Source organism: Meles meles, chromosome 1 (genome assembly GCF_922984935.1).
Source record: "Meles meles chromosome 1, mMelMel3.1 paternal haplotype, whole genome shotgun sequence".
NCBI lineage: Eukaryota > Metazoa > Chordata > Mammalia > Carnivora > Mustelidae > Meles > Meles meles.
In genome coordinates, this window is record NC_060066.1 from 38,334,070 (window position 1) to 38,348,960 (window position 14,891).

At 33.7% G+C, this 14,891-nt stretch overlaps 1 protein-coding gene across 4 annotated transcripts in view; it reads right to left on the bottom strand.

Moving 5' to 3' along the window:
- Positions 1-14,891, bottom strand: part of VPS13B (vacuolar protein sorting 13 homolog B) — an 811,037-nt gene that overhangs the window by 727,947 nt on the left and 68,199 nt on the right. For all 4 annotated transcript variants that reach the window (XM_045996973.1, XM_045996994.1, XM_045997018.1 and 1 more), the window contains exons 5-6: positions 6,405-6,572; positions 964-1,145 (exon numbers count right to left, since the gene is read on the bottom strand). In XM_045996973.1, the coding sequence (XP_045852929.1) occupies positions 964-1,145; positions 6,405-6,572 (350 nt within the window). The remainder of the gene's footprint in view (positions 1-963; positions 1,146-6,404; positions 6,573-14,891) is intronic.

Genomic DNA, 14,891 nt, shown 5'->3' on the forward strand with positions numbered 1-14,891 from the left:
GGGGAGAAACTAGAGCACTGATGACTGAAGCACTACCAAATTAAAATAAGTGGATTTCACGAATAAATATATAGTAAAGCTACATAAAAGAGAAAGTGACATGTTTTTTTAAAAGACAGTATTAAAAATAAGTTATACATCCATGTACAACCAGGCACATCAATACCTGTGTTCAGACTCAGGGGCAGCTTTTCCATTCTAGCACTTTAGTATTCAAAGGCATGAAACTCAACAATAAATATTCATTCCACATTAAAACTTAGTTATTAACAAGATCACAAGCTACTGTGTGAATTCTTTTTCAAAAACTGAGATATGGATAGAAGTTTAGAAAACTGTTATACGAGAAAATAAGTAAGATTTACATGAAGAGACTAACTATACACGTTGAAAATACATTCCTATTGCAGGATCTTGGGAGAACAAGTTTTCACATTACCTAAAAAATTCCTACAGACAAGATTTTAATTACATTCTGATTCCATAGATCAAATACTAAAATTTCCTGAACCAATAAACTAAGATAGTAGGTCAGGATATTAAACCTTATAAAGTAATCTAAGAGGGATAATAACTATAGTTATCAGATCATGCTAAATAAATTATAAAGATTGAAATATACATTGATATTCAGTCCACTATGTGTATAATTACACTTTTTATAGAATTTCCTCTATTCATTTAAAAGAGAAAAAAAATAAACAGTTGGACAAACTATAAAGGAAACTACAGTTTCAGGGAGAAAAAAAAAGTCCCCAAAATCTCTCTAGTACAATACACAATGCAGAAAGTTTTAATATATAATAAACAATATAACCTAAAATTATAAATAGAAATAAAACTCTTGCAAAAACTAATGATATATATTTTTATGAGGTTAATTTTTTCTTTAATAGCACCTACAAGAACCAATAAAACAAAACTGAGACATGGAACTCAACTACTAGAAAAAGAAACACCTACTTTAATAACAGATGGCATCTTGGAATTTAGGTTATCATATGTGAAATGCAGACGAGTTCTGAAGGAACATTTATATAATAAAGGATCCTGGTAAAATTCTATTTTACCACTAGCATTTCGTTTATCAAGACAAACAGTACAGTCAGAAAAATTGATAACTTTTCTCAGCACCAGATCAGTTGCTAAAAAAAGAAGAAAAAAACATTTTAAGTAAAAATGAAAATTAGCGAAAAAGGCAACAATTATTTATTAGTATAAATAGTAAGATTAATAGAGCATTAAATACATGATGCCAGAATCTATGCAAATAATTTCTCTATTATTTAAATTCTCCAACAACCTTATGAAATAGGCACAAAAATCCCCATTGCAAGTAGGAAGGATCAAAGGACAAAGAAGTGAAATAGTTTGTCCCCAATTTGCTTAGTATCTCACTACAAATTTAAGACAAAATTTATGAAAAATTATGCTATATTTTGCTGTCTGCAATGAGATATCAAATAACTTAAATATAATACTTGAGAAACCACATTGAAAGTAACATTCTGGGCGCCTGGATGGCTCAGTGGGTTAGGCCACTGCCTTCAGCTCAGGTCATGATCTCGGGGTCCTGGGATCGAGTTCCGCATCAGGCTCTCTGCTCGGCAGGGAGCCTGCTTCCCTCTCTCTCTCTCTCTGCCTGCCTCTCTGTCTACTTGTGATCTCTCTCTGTCAAATAAATAAATAAATAAATAATCTTTTTAAAAAAAAAAAAGAAAGAAAATAACATTCTGAGCAGGAGTCATTCATTTAATATCTAACACTAAAAAACCCACAGTTCCTCTAAACCTGTACTCTCCAGTAGTAGCCACCAGTAATATCTGGCTATTTAAATTTATATATAAGTTAAAATTATACAAAAATAAAATTTCAGTTCCTTGGCTACATTAGCAACATTTCAAGTCCTCAACAGCCACATGTGGTTAGTAGCTACAGTATTAGGCTGTAAAAATATAAAACATTTCCATGACACAGAAAATTCTAGTGGACATCACTACTCTAAACAATTGATGAAGAAAGTACCCCATTACCAATAACAGTATACAGTTTGTTTTCAAGGGAATAAAAATGAAACAACTGCCGGTAAAATATCAAACTAGAAAATGAAAACTTTAGCAAAGAGCAGTTTTATTCCTAACTAATAGGCAATTCCTAGGTAAATAAATATTAGGCCCAAATCTATTACGATTTACATGGTATATAAATAATTCATTTAGTTACTGATATATTTCTTTGTGTACACATATGTAATAACAGTAGAATTAGAAATGAAAACACCCTCTAGATATTTCCTTCCCTCTCTTTATGATAATAATTCACTGAGTGTTTGCTATCAGACAATACACCAAGTCTTTTCCCCTCTGCTACCTTTTAATATTTACATCCCTCTGTTTAAAAGATGTGAAAACTGAGGCATAGTAAGGGGAAAGAGTTTAATGTTAGTTTAAAAAGGACAGAGCAGGGGCACCTGGGTGGCTCAGTGGGTTAAAGCCTCTGCCTTCGGCTCAGGTCATGATCCCAGGGTCCTGGGATCGAGCCCCACATAGGGCTCTCTGCTCAGCAGGGAGTCTGCTTCCACCTCTCTATCTGCCTGCCTCTCTGCCTACTTGTGACCTCTGCCTGTCAAATAAATAAATAAAATCTTAAAAAAAAAAAAAAAAAAAGGAAAGAGCAATCATTCGAACTCTGGCAACCTTACTTGAGAGTTCAGGTTTTTATCTATTACGCTATAAGAATATAAAGTGGTCTACATTTTGAGGGTATTATAGAAAATTATCATTCACTGACAAAGGAAATTATTAAAACTTTGAAAATATTTTTCTTAAACACTAAATATAACAACTACCTTTTAAAAACTAACAAAATGAATTCTAGTTCTGGTACTTATTTTAGACAATGTGCTGCAATTTAATCTGAAAATGAGGATAAAAACTATGTCTACCCAACTCTGGAGAACTCTGGAAAATGACCTGGCATTATTTTGAAAACGTGAAGATTTGCTATCCTCCCAACTAACAAACCCATTCCTAAGTGTATGTCCTTAAGAAATGCTTACACATATGCCTCAAAAGGTATGTACAAAGATTCCTAAAAAGCATTGTTTGTAATAGCAAAAATCGGGAAACATCCCAAATGCCCATCAGTACAACAATTAAATTCTGTCACATTTAAACAGTAGAATATTATTCACAAGTAAAAATAAGTGATCTATAACTACATGCAACAATATGGAAAAATATAAAAAGCATGACACTAATTGAACACAGGAAACTTTTGAGGTTTTACTCAAACCTCAAATTCCCAACATAGAGCATACTATTTTTACAAAGCTCCAAAATACATGTAATACATTATTTATGTATAATCCACATCTGATACTTTTTTACTGAGATAAAATTCACGTAACATAGAATTAACAAGTTAGGGGCGCCTGGTTGGCTCAGTCGGTTGAGAATCTGCTTCAGCTCAGGTAGTGATCTCAGGGTCCTAGGATAGAGACCTACACGGGGCTCCCTGCTCCATAGGCAGTGTGCTTCTCCCCCTCTCCCTGCTCATTCTCTCTCTCTCTCCCTCTCTAATAAATAAAATCTTTTTTAAAAATTAACAATTTAAAGGGTACACAGAGTGGCATTTGGTATACTGACAATATTAAGTATCCATCACCACAATTAACTTTTAAACTTTTACAACACGTCAGAAAAGAAAACTCTGTACCCTTGAGCTATCATCCCTCCAATCCCCTCCTTGCCTTCCCAATCCTGAGACAGTCCCTCATCTACTTTCTGTCTATATAGATTTGGCTCTTCTATGCAGTTCATAAGAGGAATCCTGCAATATTCAATATACAACTTCTCTGTCTGGCTTTTAAAAACTTAGAATGTTTTCAAGGTTCATCCACATTGTAGCATACATCAGTACTTCATTCCTTTTTATAGCACAAGTCTTTTTAAGCAATTAAATGATAAAATTTAATACAGCAGTTAACTCTAGATGGAAAGCAGATCAGGAAAAACAGATTTGTGGGGGTAAACTATTGTGTATGTTCTAGATACTCAGAGGAAAGGTGCTCATTATATTGTTCAATAACAAAATATGTGACCTAAATCTTTGTAAATCTAAAATGTTTTAGTAAAAATAAAAGGGTAAATAATAGTAACTATCTCAGAAGTAAAAGATCAAAAACAGATAATGTACAAAAGCATAGCACCAGGTCCAGCAATTAACAAGAACTCAAAAAGTGAAAGATACTATTTTTGCTGTTTTTATCATCATCTTCATCATGAACTTTCATGTGGTATGATACTTGATTTTCTTAAATACATTAGCACATTGGTAGTTACAATAATTCACATTTTACAAGACTCACCGAAGTTATACCAAGTTAGAGTGGTGGAGGGAAGACTCAAAACTAGGATGCCCCAACTCCCAAACCAAGACTCTAATTCACTATAATTTCCCAAAGTAGTATTTACATTAGTTGTATAATATACCATAGAAATTTCTTCCCATAAAATGTCAACACAGTCATTCAATCCTGCATTATCCAGTCTTGCTTGTTTTCCATTTTCCTTAATGTTTCCTTGTGGTCTTTGTATGAAATATTTTCCCCACAGAGGATGGAGGGAGGCATTAACAATGTCTCAGAGACAATGCTTGGGACTTTGCATATGCACTGATTAATGCCTCACAACAAAACTGTGAGATCAAAATTATTCTTCATTTTGAAAACAGAATGACTAAGGGGCACCTGGGCAGGCTCGGTCTGTAGAGCATATGACTCTTAATCTCAGGGTTGTGAATTCGAGCCCCATGTTGGCTGTGGAGCCTACTGTTAAAAGAACAAAAAAGCGAAGACTGAAGCTTGGAGAACACACAAAAATGAGACTATCAAATTCTGCTAGATCCTAGTTGTATGCCTAAACTAGGCAAGTTAAGTAACCTTGAGACTAAATTTCCTTTTGTTTTCCTTTAAGTAGAATTTAAGATGAGCAAGTAAATATGTAAGTAAATGAGAAAAGAGTATCACTTGATGGAGTTATGAGAATTTGAGAAAATAAATGTAAAAATTTTAATAGCTTATTTTCAAAGGTCTATGTACAAGATACTTTTATAAGTGCTTTCAGTGCATTAATGTATTTAATAAAATAACTCTATAAGGAAGCTCTTATTTTACCCCCATTTTACAAATGAAGAAACTAAGAAATGGTCAAGTAACGCACCTAAGGTCATATAGTTCTACTAAGTGGGACAACCAGGATCTAAACTCACGTCGTCTAGCTTTAGTGCCCACACTGTTAACAAATACGTACCCTGGCAAGTCACAGATAAAAGGTACTCACAATAGTCTCCTCACTATCTTTTCTCTTCTTTTTTTTAAAAAAGATTTTATTTATTTATTTGACAGAGAAAGAGAGCACAAGCAGGGGGAGCAGGCAGAGGGAGAAGCAAACTCCCCGCTGGGCAAGGAGCCTGAAGAGGGGCTCAATCCAAGCACCCTGGGATCATGACCTGAGCCAAAGGCAGACACTTACTAAATGAGCCACCCAGGCACCCCTCCTCACTATATTTTCAAAAAAATGTCCACTCTTTACCCTATCAGAATATTTATCAACATTATGATTTATTAATCTCTTCTGACAAAAGAAGCAGTATCTCTTTCACAGCTGTATTTCCAATGCTTAGCACAATGCCTACTATCTAAAACATAATAAAATAGTAATAATGGTAGTTACTAAAATTATACTACTTAATAGTTCTTTTAATATAAGCAGGAGGAGATTATAGCATGTCATACTCGAAAGAGACTTTAGGATTATCCAGAAGTCCCAAATATGCTCTGGAATATACAAACCCAAAACACAGATCAGATACATTGTTTTGTCATTATGGAGCACAAAAGCAATGTGTTTCTTTTCCTTCTTCAAATATGTTAAAAATTTTAACTATTTTTATTACTACAACCCCAATGCACTGTAAAATGTTATAAGATACACTTGAAACATGCATGTGGCAAGTAAGAAAGAATAAAAATTAGTAATATTAAAAATGGAGTCTGGGATTTCCTAATCTGAAGGTCTATTAAACACCCTATAGCTGTATGCTATTTTTTTAAAAGAGTTTATTTATTTGGAGAGAGAGGAGGAGACTCCCTGCTGAGCAGGGAGCCCAGTGAAGGACTCAATCCTGGGATTCCAGGATGACTTGAGCCAAAAGCAGATGCTTAACCAACTGAACTACCTAGGCACCCCATACGCTAAACCTTATATATGTCACTTTTCTAGGCTGAGGCATAAAGCTCTCAACAGATTTATCAAAGAGCCAGCTGGCCCACAAAGGGTTTAGAAACCAAGATAACTATTCCAATAATGGAAAAATCTACAATTTTCTTAATATTTACTCACCAGAAATATCCATGAATGCACGATCCCATAATTCACCTACTGTATAGCACTCTGCAGAAGTGATATTGACTGAAAGAACAATATCATCTTCAACATATTTTAGTATAAGATTATTTATAACAATATTTACATTATTTACAACTCGTCTAATCAGACTCTGCACATAACCTATAAAATAGAGAAAAAAAAAGATTCAATTAGCCATAGGCCTGTCAATAAAGAATTATTCTTAAAATGCTACTGAACTTAACTTATATGATAGGTGGGTATCATTTAGCATATTTTGCAAAGAGGAAACAGACAGGATTGCAAAACTGACACAGCTAATAAGTAGAAGATCTGCTCCCAAAAACCATTACAAAGAAGTTCTATATAAGGAAGTGTTCACGTACTAAGAGAAGCCACAGAGACTACACCTTTTTAATAACATAATACTAGATCCCAGTCAATGATAATACCATACTCAGTACTTTGCCTGGTTTCTGCCTATTTTAGAAACATTTTCCCAATGAAACAATGTTACTATGTGCTGATTATACAACATATTAGAAGTGTTGTTTCTTTAAATTTCTTCTTTAGCCATCTTTTCTTTCCACTCTAAATAGCCGTAAGAATATTCAAAAGTTAGGCTGGGAGGAAGAAAAATAGGAGAAACATGACTATCATAATGGATTCAAGTATTTCTACTTACTAATAATATTGAAGCAGGGTAGAGGAGAGAATACAAATTAGGAAGAAAATATAGACACAATTTAGAAACAGAGACAAAAAAACACAATGAAAGCAAAGAAAAAAGAAAAGTATGGAAGAACTGAGAAAAGCATGTGAACACAGGGAAATAAACAAATAGTTAAAAACACAACAAAAGTAACTAGTGAACATTCTTTTTTGCCATAGCTTGCCTAAAATCTCCAAAATTTTCTTTTAATTTTATACTACTTTGGGATACTCCACATTCTCAGAAGCTTCTCACACAATAAATGTGTATACAGATACATTAGTAAGAAATTTAATTGAAAATATAAATAAAAAACAAACAGCATTTTAAGAAGACACAGGAGAAAAAGACGAAAAACTTCACTTGATTCAAATGCGTTTCCCACTACAAAACTTATTTAAAAAGTAACTAAAATTTTAGCTATTTCATGAACTATCCTGTTTATATTATGTATTTGACTGGGCAAAACAGAAGCAACTTCTGCCAGCAACTGACATTATTAACAACTACACTAAAACCTGCTGAGAGGAAGCGTATTTAAATCCATTCAACCATAGCACCTTTGCAAATACCAACTCCTTTATTCATTCCTAAAGGACGCACATAGGAAAAAAATGTAAAACAACAAAGTTCAATTTTTTCTCTTATCTGTAAACTTTTAGCAGCTTTTAGAGTACCAATTATCATACGCTAGAAAATTAACAAAATATCAATAAATTTAAAGTAATAAATATTCTTTCATGAGAGTAAACACTAAAATAATGCTTAACAAATTAAGCTTCCAAAAGAAATTTTAAAAATCAAAAGTTTCAATCTTGGAATGTATATTCCCCTATGCTATTACCACTCAACACGTGTTAAAAATAAAAATAAAAATAAACATCCTGTTTCTAAGAAGTCAAGAAGCATGACTTATATTGGTTTTCCCATTTCTGAAAAAAGTGGTATCAATAAGGAATTCATCAAAACTTCTTAACAGTTCATGAATTTTTATTACCGTCAAAAGAAAAATAACTCTCAAAGATAGAACTGGAGAAAATATTAAACGCAAAGTAGAAACATAATACTGTTAATGTATTTTAACCAACAGAACACTAGTAATGGATTTTTTAAATCTATTTTTTAATATTTTCCCACAGTTTCTCATTATAAAACTAGCATACAAGTTGAGATGAAGAAGCCAATTCACCAAGGAATAATACATTAAAGAATAAAATATCTAAAAAGCACTACTCCCATAGATTGCATTTCCTAATTTAAAATGTAATACTAAAGTAACAGTAACTAACCAATGGAAAAAATGATACACTATCCTCCAATCCTCCATAACAACTTAGTTTTAAGTAAGCTATAGAGGAGTGTCAAACAGCAGATCTACTATCTCTCATCACTAAGTATTTAGATAGTCCCTAAGAGTCTATCTGTTCAGATGACATAACAGTAATCCAGGTCTATTCCCTAAGCATGCTGAAAAGCATTTGAAAATGCACTCTGGGGTAAGAACCCCAGGTCATACTGGAGGTCATACTGGATGGCTCTAAAACAGCCACCTGTTTCTAATCAAACTTTCCAGAAATTCCTATCATTACCCAACTCTCTCCCACCCATAAATCCCATTCCTCAAGGCATATACATCTATGCCCACAGGGCCAGATAAAACACTATGAACTTTCATGGACTGTGCTCATACTCTTCCTTCAGTTTAGAGTACACTTTGTCCATTCTCCCTTGTTACGGGCCCAGTATAAATATCTTTCTCCCCTACAGACTCTTCTCCAATGTCCCCCAACCTACACAACATTCAGAAGACTGTCTCTACCACTTTCCTTGGGCTTATGTTACTACTGCCATTTGTGCATGTTTACATAGAATTATTTTATCTGTTAAACTATGAAATCCTAGAGGGCAAGGACAAGAACTTATTTATTCCCTTCATATTCTTAAGTGAAATGACGTGTATCAATTTTCGTTACGAAGAGACAACATCTAAAATTTATTTATCCTAATGTCACTGGGAAGCCAAGCTGCTCAAAATCAAATTCCACGATTTTGGTAACCATGACTTGGTTAACCATACCTAAAAGCATTTTGGTGTAATTTTGGTATAAATTTGAGGGTTATGCAACATCAATAGGCAACTTGAGCTCAAATAGGGAAAAGTGAAGTTCTTTGTAACGCTCTTATCTTTTTTGAAGGTTGAAACTATTTCAAAGTAAATTTTTTTAAAAGGTTAAGAACAAGGATTCTTTACTGTCAATGCAGTAGGGAGATTCAGTAAAACATGAGTTAAAAAAGCATCCATCAAGTTCAGTAACTAGAAAATAATTTAGAGCAGTTACTGTGGGAGCTACGAAAAACTGTAGTGAGTGCACAATACTATTAGTATTATTATTTTGATGGTCACAGAAGCTCTGAACAACTAAATAAGAGTAAAAAAGAAGTTTAAGTACTAAGAGGGAAGGATGCAAAATTACCATTACACAAAGATGACTATATGTTATACAGAATATTCAAAAAACACAACTGAATACTCATCAGCTAACGAACAGTAAAAATTAAGCTTTCCTATATAATGAAGTGATGAAAAGAAAATTAAATGGTGAGAGAGAAAAAAAAAAAAAAGACTGTCATAGGAGAAAAAAGAGAGAAAGAGGCAAACCAAGAAACAGACTCTTAACTACAGAGAACAGATATGGTTACCAGAGGGGAGGTGGGTGGATGGGTTAAAAAAGTGATGGGAATTAAGGAGCACACTTATTGTGATAAGCACTGGGTAATGTATGGAAGTGCTGAATCACTGAATTGCACACCGGAAACTAATAGTACACTGTATGTTAACTAACTGGAATTTAAATAAAAGCTTTAAAAATGGTAATCCCAATTAACAATAAAATGTATGATAGCATTTTCCATACATAAAAGTTTCAAAAAAATGTTTAAAAACAAAAGATTGAATTAGACCAAAAAAGTGCTTGAAAGAAAATACTGTTAAACTTTTCACAGGGTAATTTGGCTACATATGCCAAAACCTTAAAATTATTCACAAATTTGGATTCTAAAATTGACAGGAATTTCTCCTAAGGAGCTAAACAGAGCTGTGTGCAAAAATGTTTGCTAAAGCATTTTACAAAACTGACAATAAAAGTTAACCTAAAATATCGAACAAAAAGGGACTGGTAATAAACTATGGAAGAGTTACACTATGTAATAAATGCCAATGATTGAAATAATAATGTAAAAACACTAATGTCCCAGAAAGAAGATCCTAACATTAAAGAATGCAAGTTACAAAAGAAAAATGTGTGCATTTGTATGTACACATGCACACATGCAAGCGCACACAGAGAGTCTCTAAAAGCTTGTATGTCAAAATGTTAACAGGTTCCAGTTCTGGGTGAGATGAAGTAAGCATATTCCACCCTGTCTGCCCCACTGAATGTAGCCTTAAAAACCTCGAAAGAATGTATGGAACAACTATTTTTGGACTCTGAACATAAACAGTAAGCATGAGAGGGGAAACTGAAGAACAACAATCAGAGCATACAAAGATATAACAATAAAATGGTAGAGATAAATTCAAACTTATCAGTAATTATAGTCTAATGTTAATTGTGCTCAGTCCAGAGAGGATGGTCTTCATGATCATGATTCTTTGAAATTTGTCAAGACTTTCTTTTTGATCAAGTCTTTTACAATGTCTGTAGATGTGTAAGATATGCATTAAAAGAATGTACACTGTCTAATCTGCTGGGTGCAGAGTTTTACATGTATACACTAAAAGAATCTTAGTGATTTTGATATTCAAATACCTAGTTTGGGGATTTTGTTTTCTTGATCACATTTCATAGCCAAGTTGTTAGATACATACACAGTCATCATACTATTTTGGGGAAAACCGTACCTGTTATAATTTAGTATCTATTACATATATCCATTAATGTTTTTGCCTTAAGGTTCATTTTGCCTGTTTTTTATGCTGTGAAGACAGATTTTTTTGATAGTATTTATCTGTTATGCTATTTCCCATCCTTTCATTTTCATTCTTTTCTGACTGCCTGTGATACCTTTGTGTTTTGGAAGCCACACGTACCTGGACATAAACACTCCTTCCTTTTAGTATTCAAAAACTATTACTTGAGCTTCCTTAGAGTTCCCCTTGGCTTTGGTTTGCAATGTGCTTAGGAGTTTACAAATTCCTAGATTAAGCAGTTCATTCTTTAACTACAAGTACAGTCTTCAGTGAGCCATTCTAGCATGCTCCCATTCACACAGAAAGATTTAGGAAATTGAAAAGCCTGCACTAAGCAATATGTTGAAATTCAATCTAATCTGAATGAAATATAAAAGCTCTCCAATTATCACCTTTTCTGTAATAAACAAAATAAGGTTATTGACAGAATAGTTTTAAGCATAACCTCCTTTTAAAAGGATCAATATATCATTATACTAAAGAACACCTGGATATCAGAAATGACTGACTATCCTTGTGCTTCCCCTTCCAGACTGTAGAATTATTAGTGAGATAAGGACTTCTATGCCATACATAATGTCCATGCAAACAGTTTTCTTCAGTGAAATTTGAGCAGAATATCACTTACAGCATGGGAGAATTAAGAGGTAAAAAGAATTAAGAGGTAAAAAATTAAGAGGTAAAAAAAAATTAAGAGGTCTTTTCCAGACTGTCCTTTTGGAAAGGCTGAAAGCAATAGAATTCCAAGTCTGGCCTAGAGCACAGCAGAGTCTCCCAAAAATGAAGCACAGGGGCACCTAGGTGGCTCAGTGAGTAGTGTCTGACTCTTGGTATCAGTTCAAGTCTTGAACTCAGGGTCATGAGTTTGAGCCCTGTGTTGGGCTCCATGCTGACCGTAGAGCCTATTTAAAAAAAAAAAAAAAAAAGCCTAGGCTTGTGGTAGAATAGTCTTTGTACTGATATGTAAACAAAACAGCACTTTTGTTAGGTTAATGCTAACTGCTAGGAACTTAGCCAGTGTGTTAATACAACCTACACAATGTATCACTGTTATTAGAGGGGGAAAAAAGCTTCCATGTTAATGGAAGGTATTAAAACAATAAAAGCATAAAAAATAGAAGATGTGAAATGCATTTCTTTTTCATTTGCCATAAGATACTCTCTACTCTTAATTGTTCCAGAAAGAAAGAGTGATCAGATAGCTGTAAAATCTTGTGGTCCCCCACACACAGACAGAAAGGAAATGACTATGCTATCTTCTGTAACAAGACATTGCCATTCTTGGCTCAGGTTCCTGAAGAGATGATATATTACAATTATTCCTCAATTATCTCATTTACTCTCCAATTATTATTAAACTCCCTTTCAAGAGATTTTTCAGAAAACCAACCCTAACAGTCTTACATGGCAAGCATTCAAATATACATGCACATCACACACAAACTATAATATTCCATTTCATATTCAATATTTTCTGCAGAAAAAAATTTTCACTGAATGACTACTAACTTCATACTACTATCTCTCCTCATATATACCAAAATATCTGAGTTTCCATTTTCTTATCCACAAAATGTGGACTAGGGCCTAGAGACGGACTTCAGCAAGAATGTGAATACCTGAAGGTATGCGCAGTTTCAAATGTGCATATGTGGGTCTGCCACATTTTCAACAGATTTTCAAAGGGTCCATGTCCCAAAAAAGATAGACTGCTAAGCCAGAAAATCTTCAAGAAGCTTATTTCGTAGCTCAATGACTGTGACTCTGATTACTGAAGTCTGAAGAAAACACTGTGATTTTGCGCAGCTTGGTTTCTGTGCAGTGTAGCAAACATATAAATGCCTATTGGCTGGCAAAATGAGGTTTTTGCCATCCATTTTTATAAATAAACTTTCATTGGAACACAGGCACAATACATTAGTTGATCATTTATGCTTTATTTCGTGTGAAATCAGAAGAATGGAATAGCTGCAACAGAAATTATACAGCTTGCAAATCCTGAAATATTTAATAATTAGCCCTTCACAAAACAGGTCTTGCTGTCCTCTTTACTAGATGGTGATCAAAGATGACTAAATCATAACCTCAGACCCAGTATGCAACATGGTTTTTAAAGTTTATCTATTTCCTTAATATTTCTATTAAATTCTGTATGTATTTATGTATACATCTATTCTGAGTAAAAAGGCAAAAAGAAAAGGAAAGAGATAATTTTATGACAAAACCAAGGAAAAGAAGCTATGCAATGGAAGACAAAGTTTATCTCTGAGTTTCTGAACAGACAAATAGAAATTTTTTTAAATGAGTAATTATTTAAAAAGAAAAAAAAACAATTAAAAGATCCTGAAAAAATTAAAAAACAATATCCTTTAAAGTCATTTTAGATAAAATGACCTTCAATAAAAGCCAAAGGCTGCATGCTTCAGAGAGCAAAGAACTGAATAATCTAGCTGTCTAACTTAAAAGTAGTCTCACTTTACAGAGATAAAATGCAGAGACTACAAAGGAAAGCATGAATAAATAAATAAAACATCCTTAAACTTTCTAAGTAGGAATCATCAGCATATTTTACAGGATATGCTAAACGCACAATTCAAAACTGTTAGCAATAATCAAAGGTCCTAGCCTACAGATCACTGACTGAAAGAGAACACATATACTTCAAATCACATTCAAACTATTTTGAACCCTCTCTCCCAGTAAGAAATATTACATTGTAAGCCAGCACAAGTGCACACATAACCACAAGTTTCTTTACTAATAACTTTACTATATGCCTTTATGCTGGGAGGTTTTCTAGTCTTTGCCATATATTTTATTTTTTTATAAACATATAATGTATTATTTGCTTCAGGGGTACAGGTGAGTCATCAGTCTTACACAGTTCACAGCACTCACCATAGCACATACCCTCCCCAATGTCCATAACCCAGCCACCCTATCCTTTCCCTCCCCACCCCCAGAAACCCTCAGTTTCATAAGAGACTCTTAATCTCAGGAAATATTCTTTTCCATATATTTTAAATGCTTACTATGACCCACTAAATTGCTCTTCCAATGCACTAATTGGTCAGGATCCATAATGTAATAAAAGACTGTTCTAGATATCAAGAAAAGAGACTGGAAAGAGGATATCAGATATTGACTTATATTCTTTTCATATTCAAGAGCCACCCATCCTTCAAGGGTATAGAACAAATGACTATTGGCAAAACCAAAACTGTTCTCAAAAAGCATCTCTGGATCTATGTAAATGCTCAAACTTCAAAACTGTAAACACAGCTGTATCTTTGCCCTAGAAAATTTTGAGACCAGAAATTCATCTCTACCATAGGAGGACCTTAATATAGTTCCCAGGCAGGATAAGGTTGCCAGAAAGGAGTCCTCAAATAACCATATGAGTCGACCTTTAAATAAAATGATTTACCATTATCCAGCTGGATTCTCAAATTATCCTTTTTTCCCCCCTTTGGCAAGATTAACTTTAACTGCTCTGCTTCCCAGTAATTGCCCAACAAGTTCAGTTACTTCCTAAATCAACTCCTTCACTGTGATTTGTGTCGGTATAAGAGAGGATACTAGTCCTCCTGTTAGGTAAGGCAGGAAAGCACATGTTAATCCAAATGCTACCTCGAGTAGTTAAGAATACAGTTCTGTTTCAGGCCTCTAAAAATGGGATTTTTTCAGTTACATTTATGTTTTTATAGTTTTATACTTTATGCTCCCCCAAAATAGACCAATTTTCCCAAATCTGATTATCAATGTAAATGGTAATAAAGGCTCTAAAGAATCTTTTAAA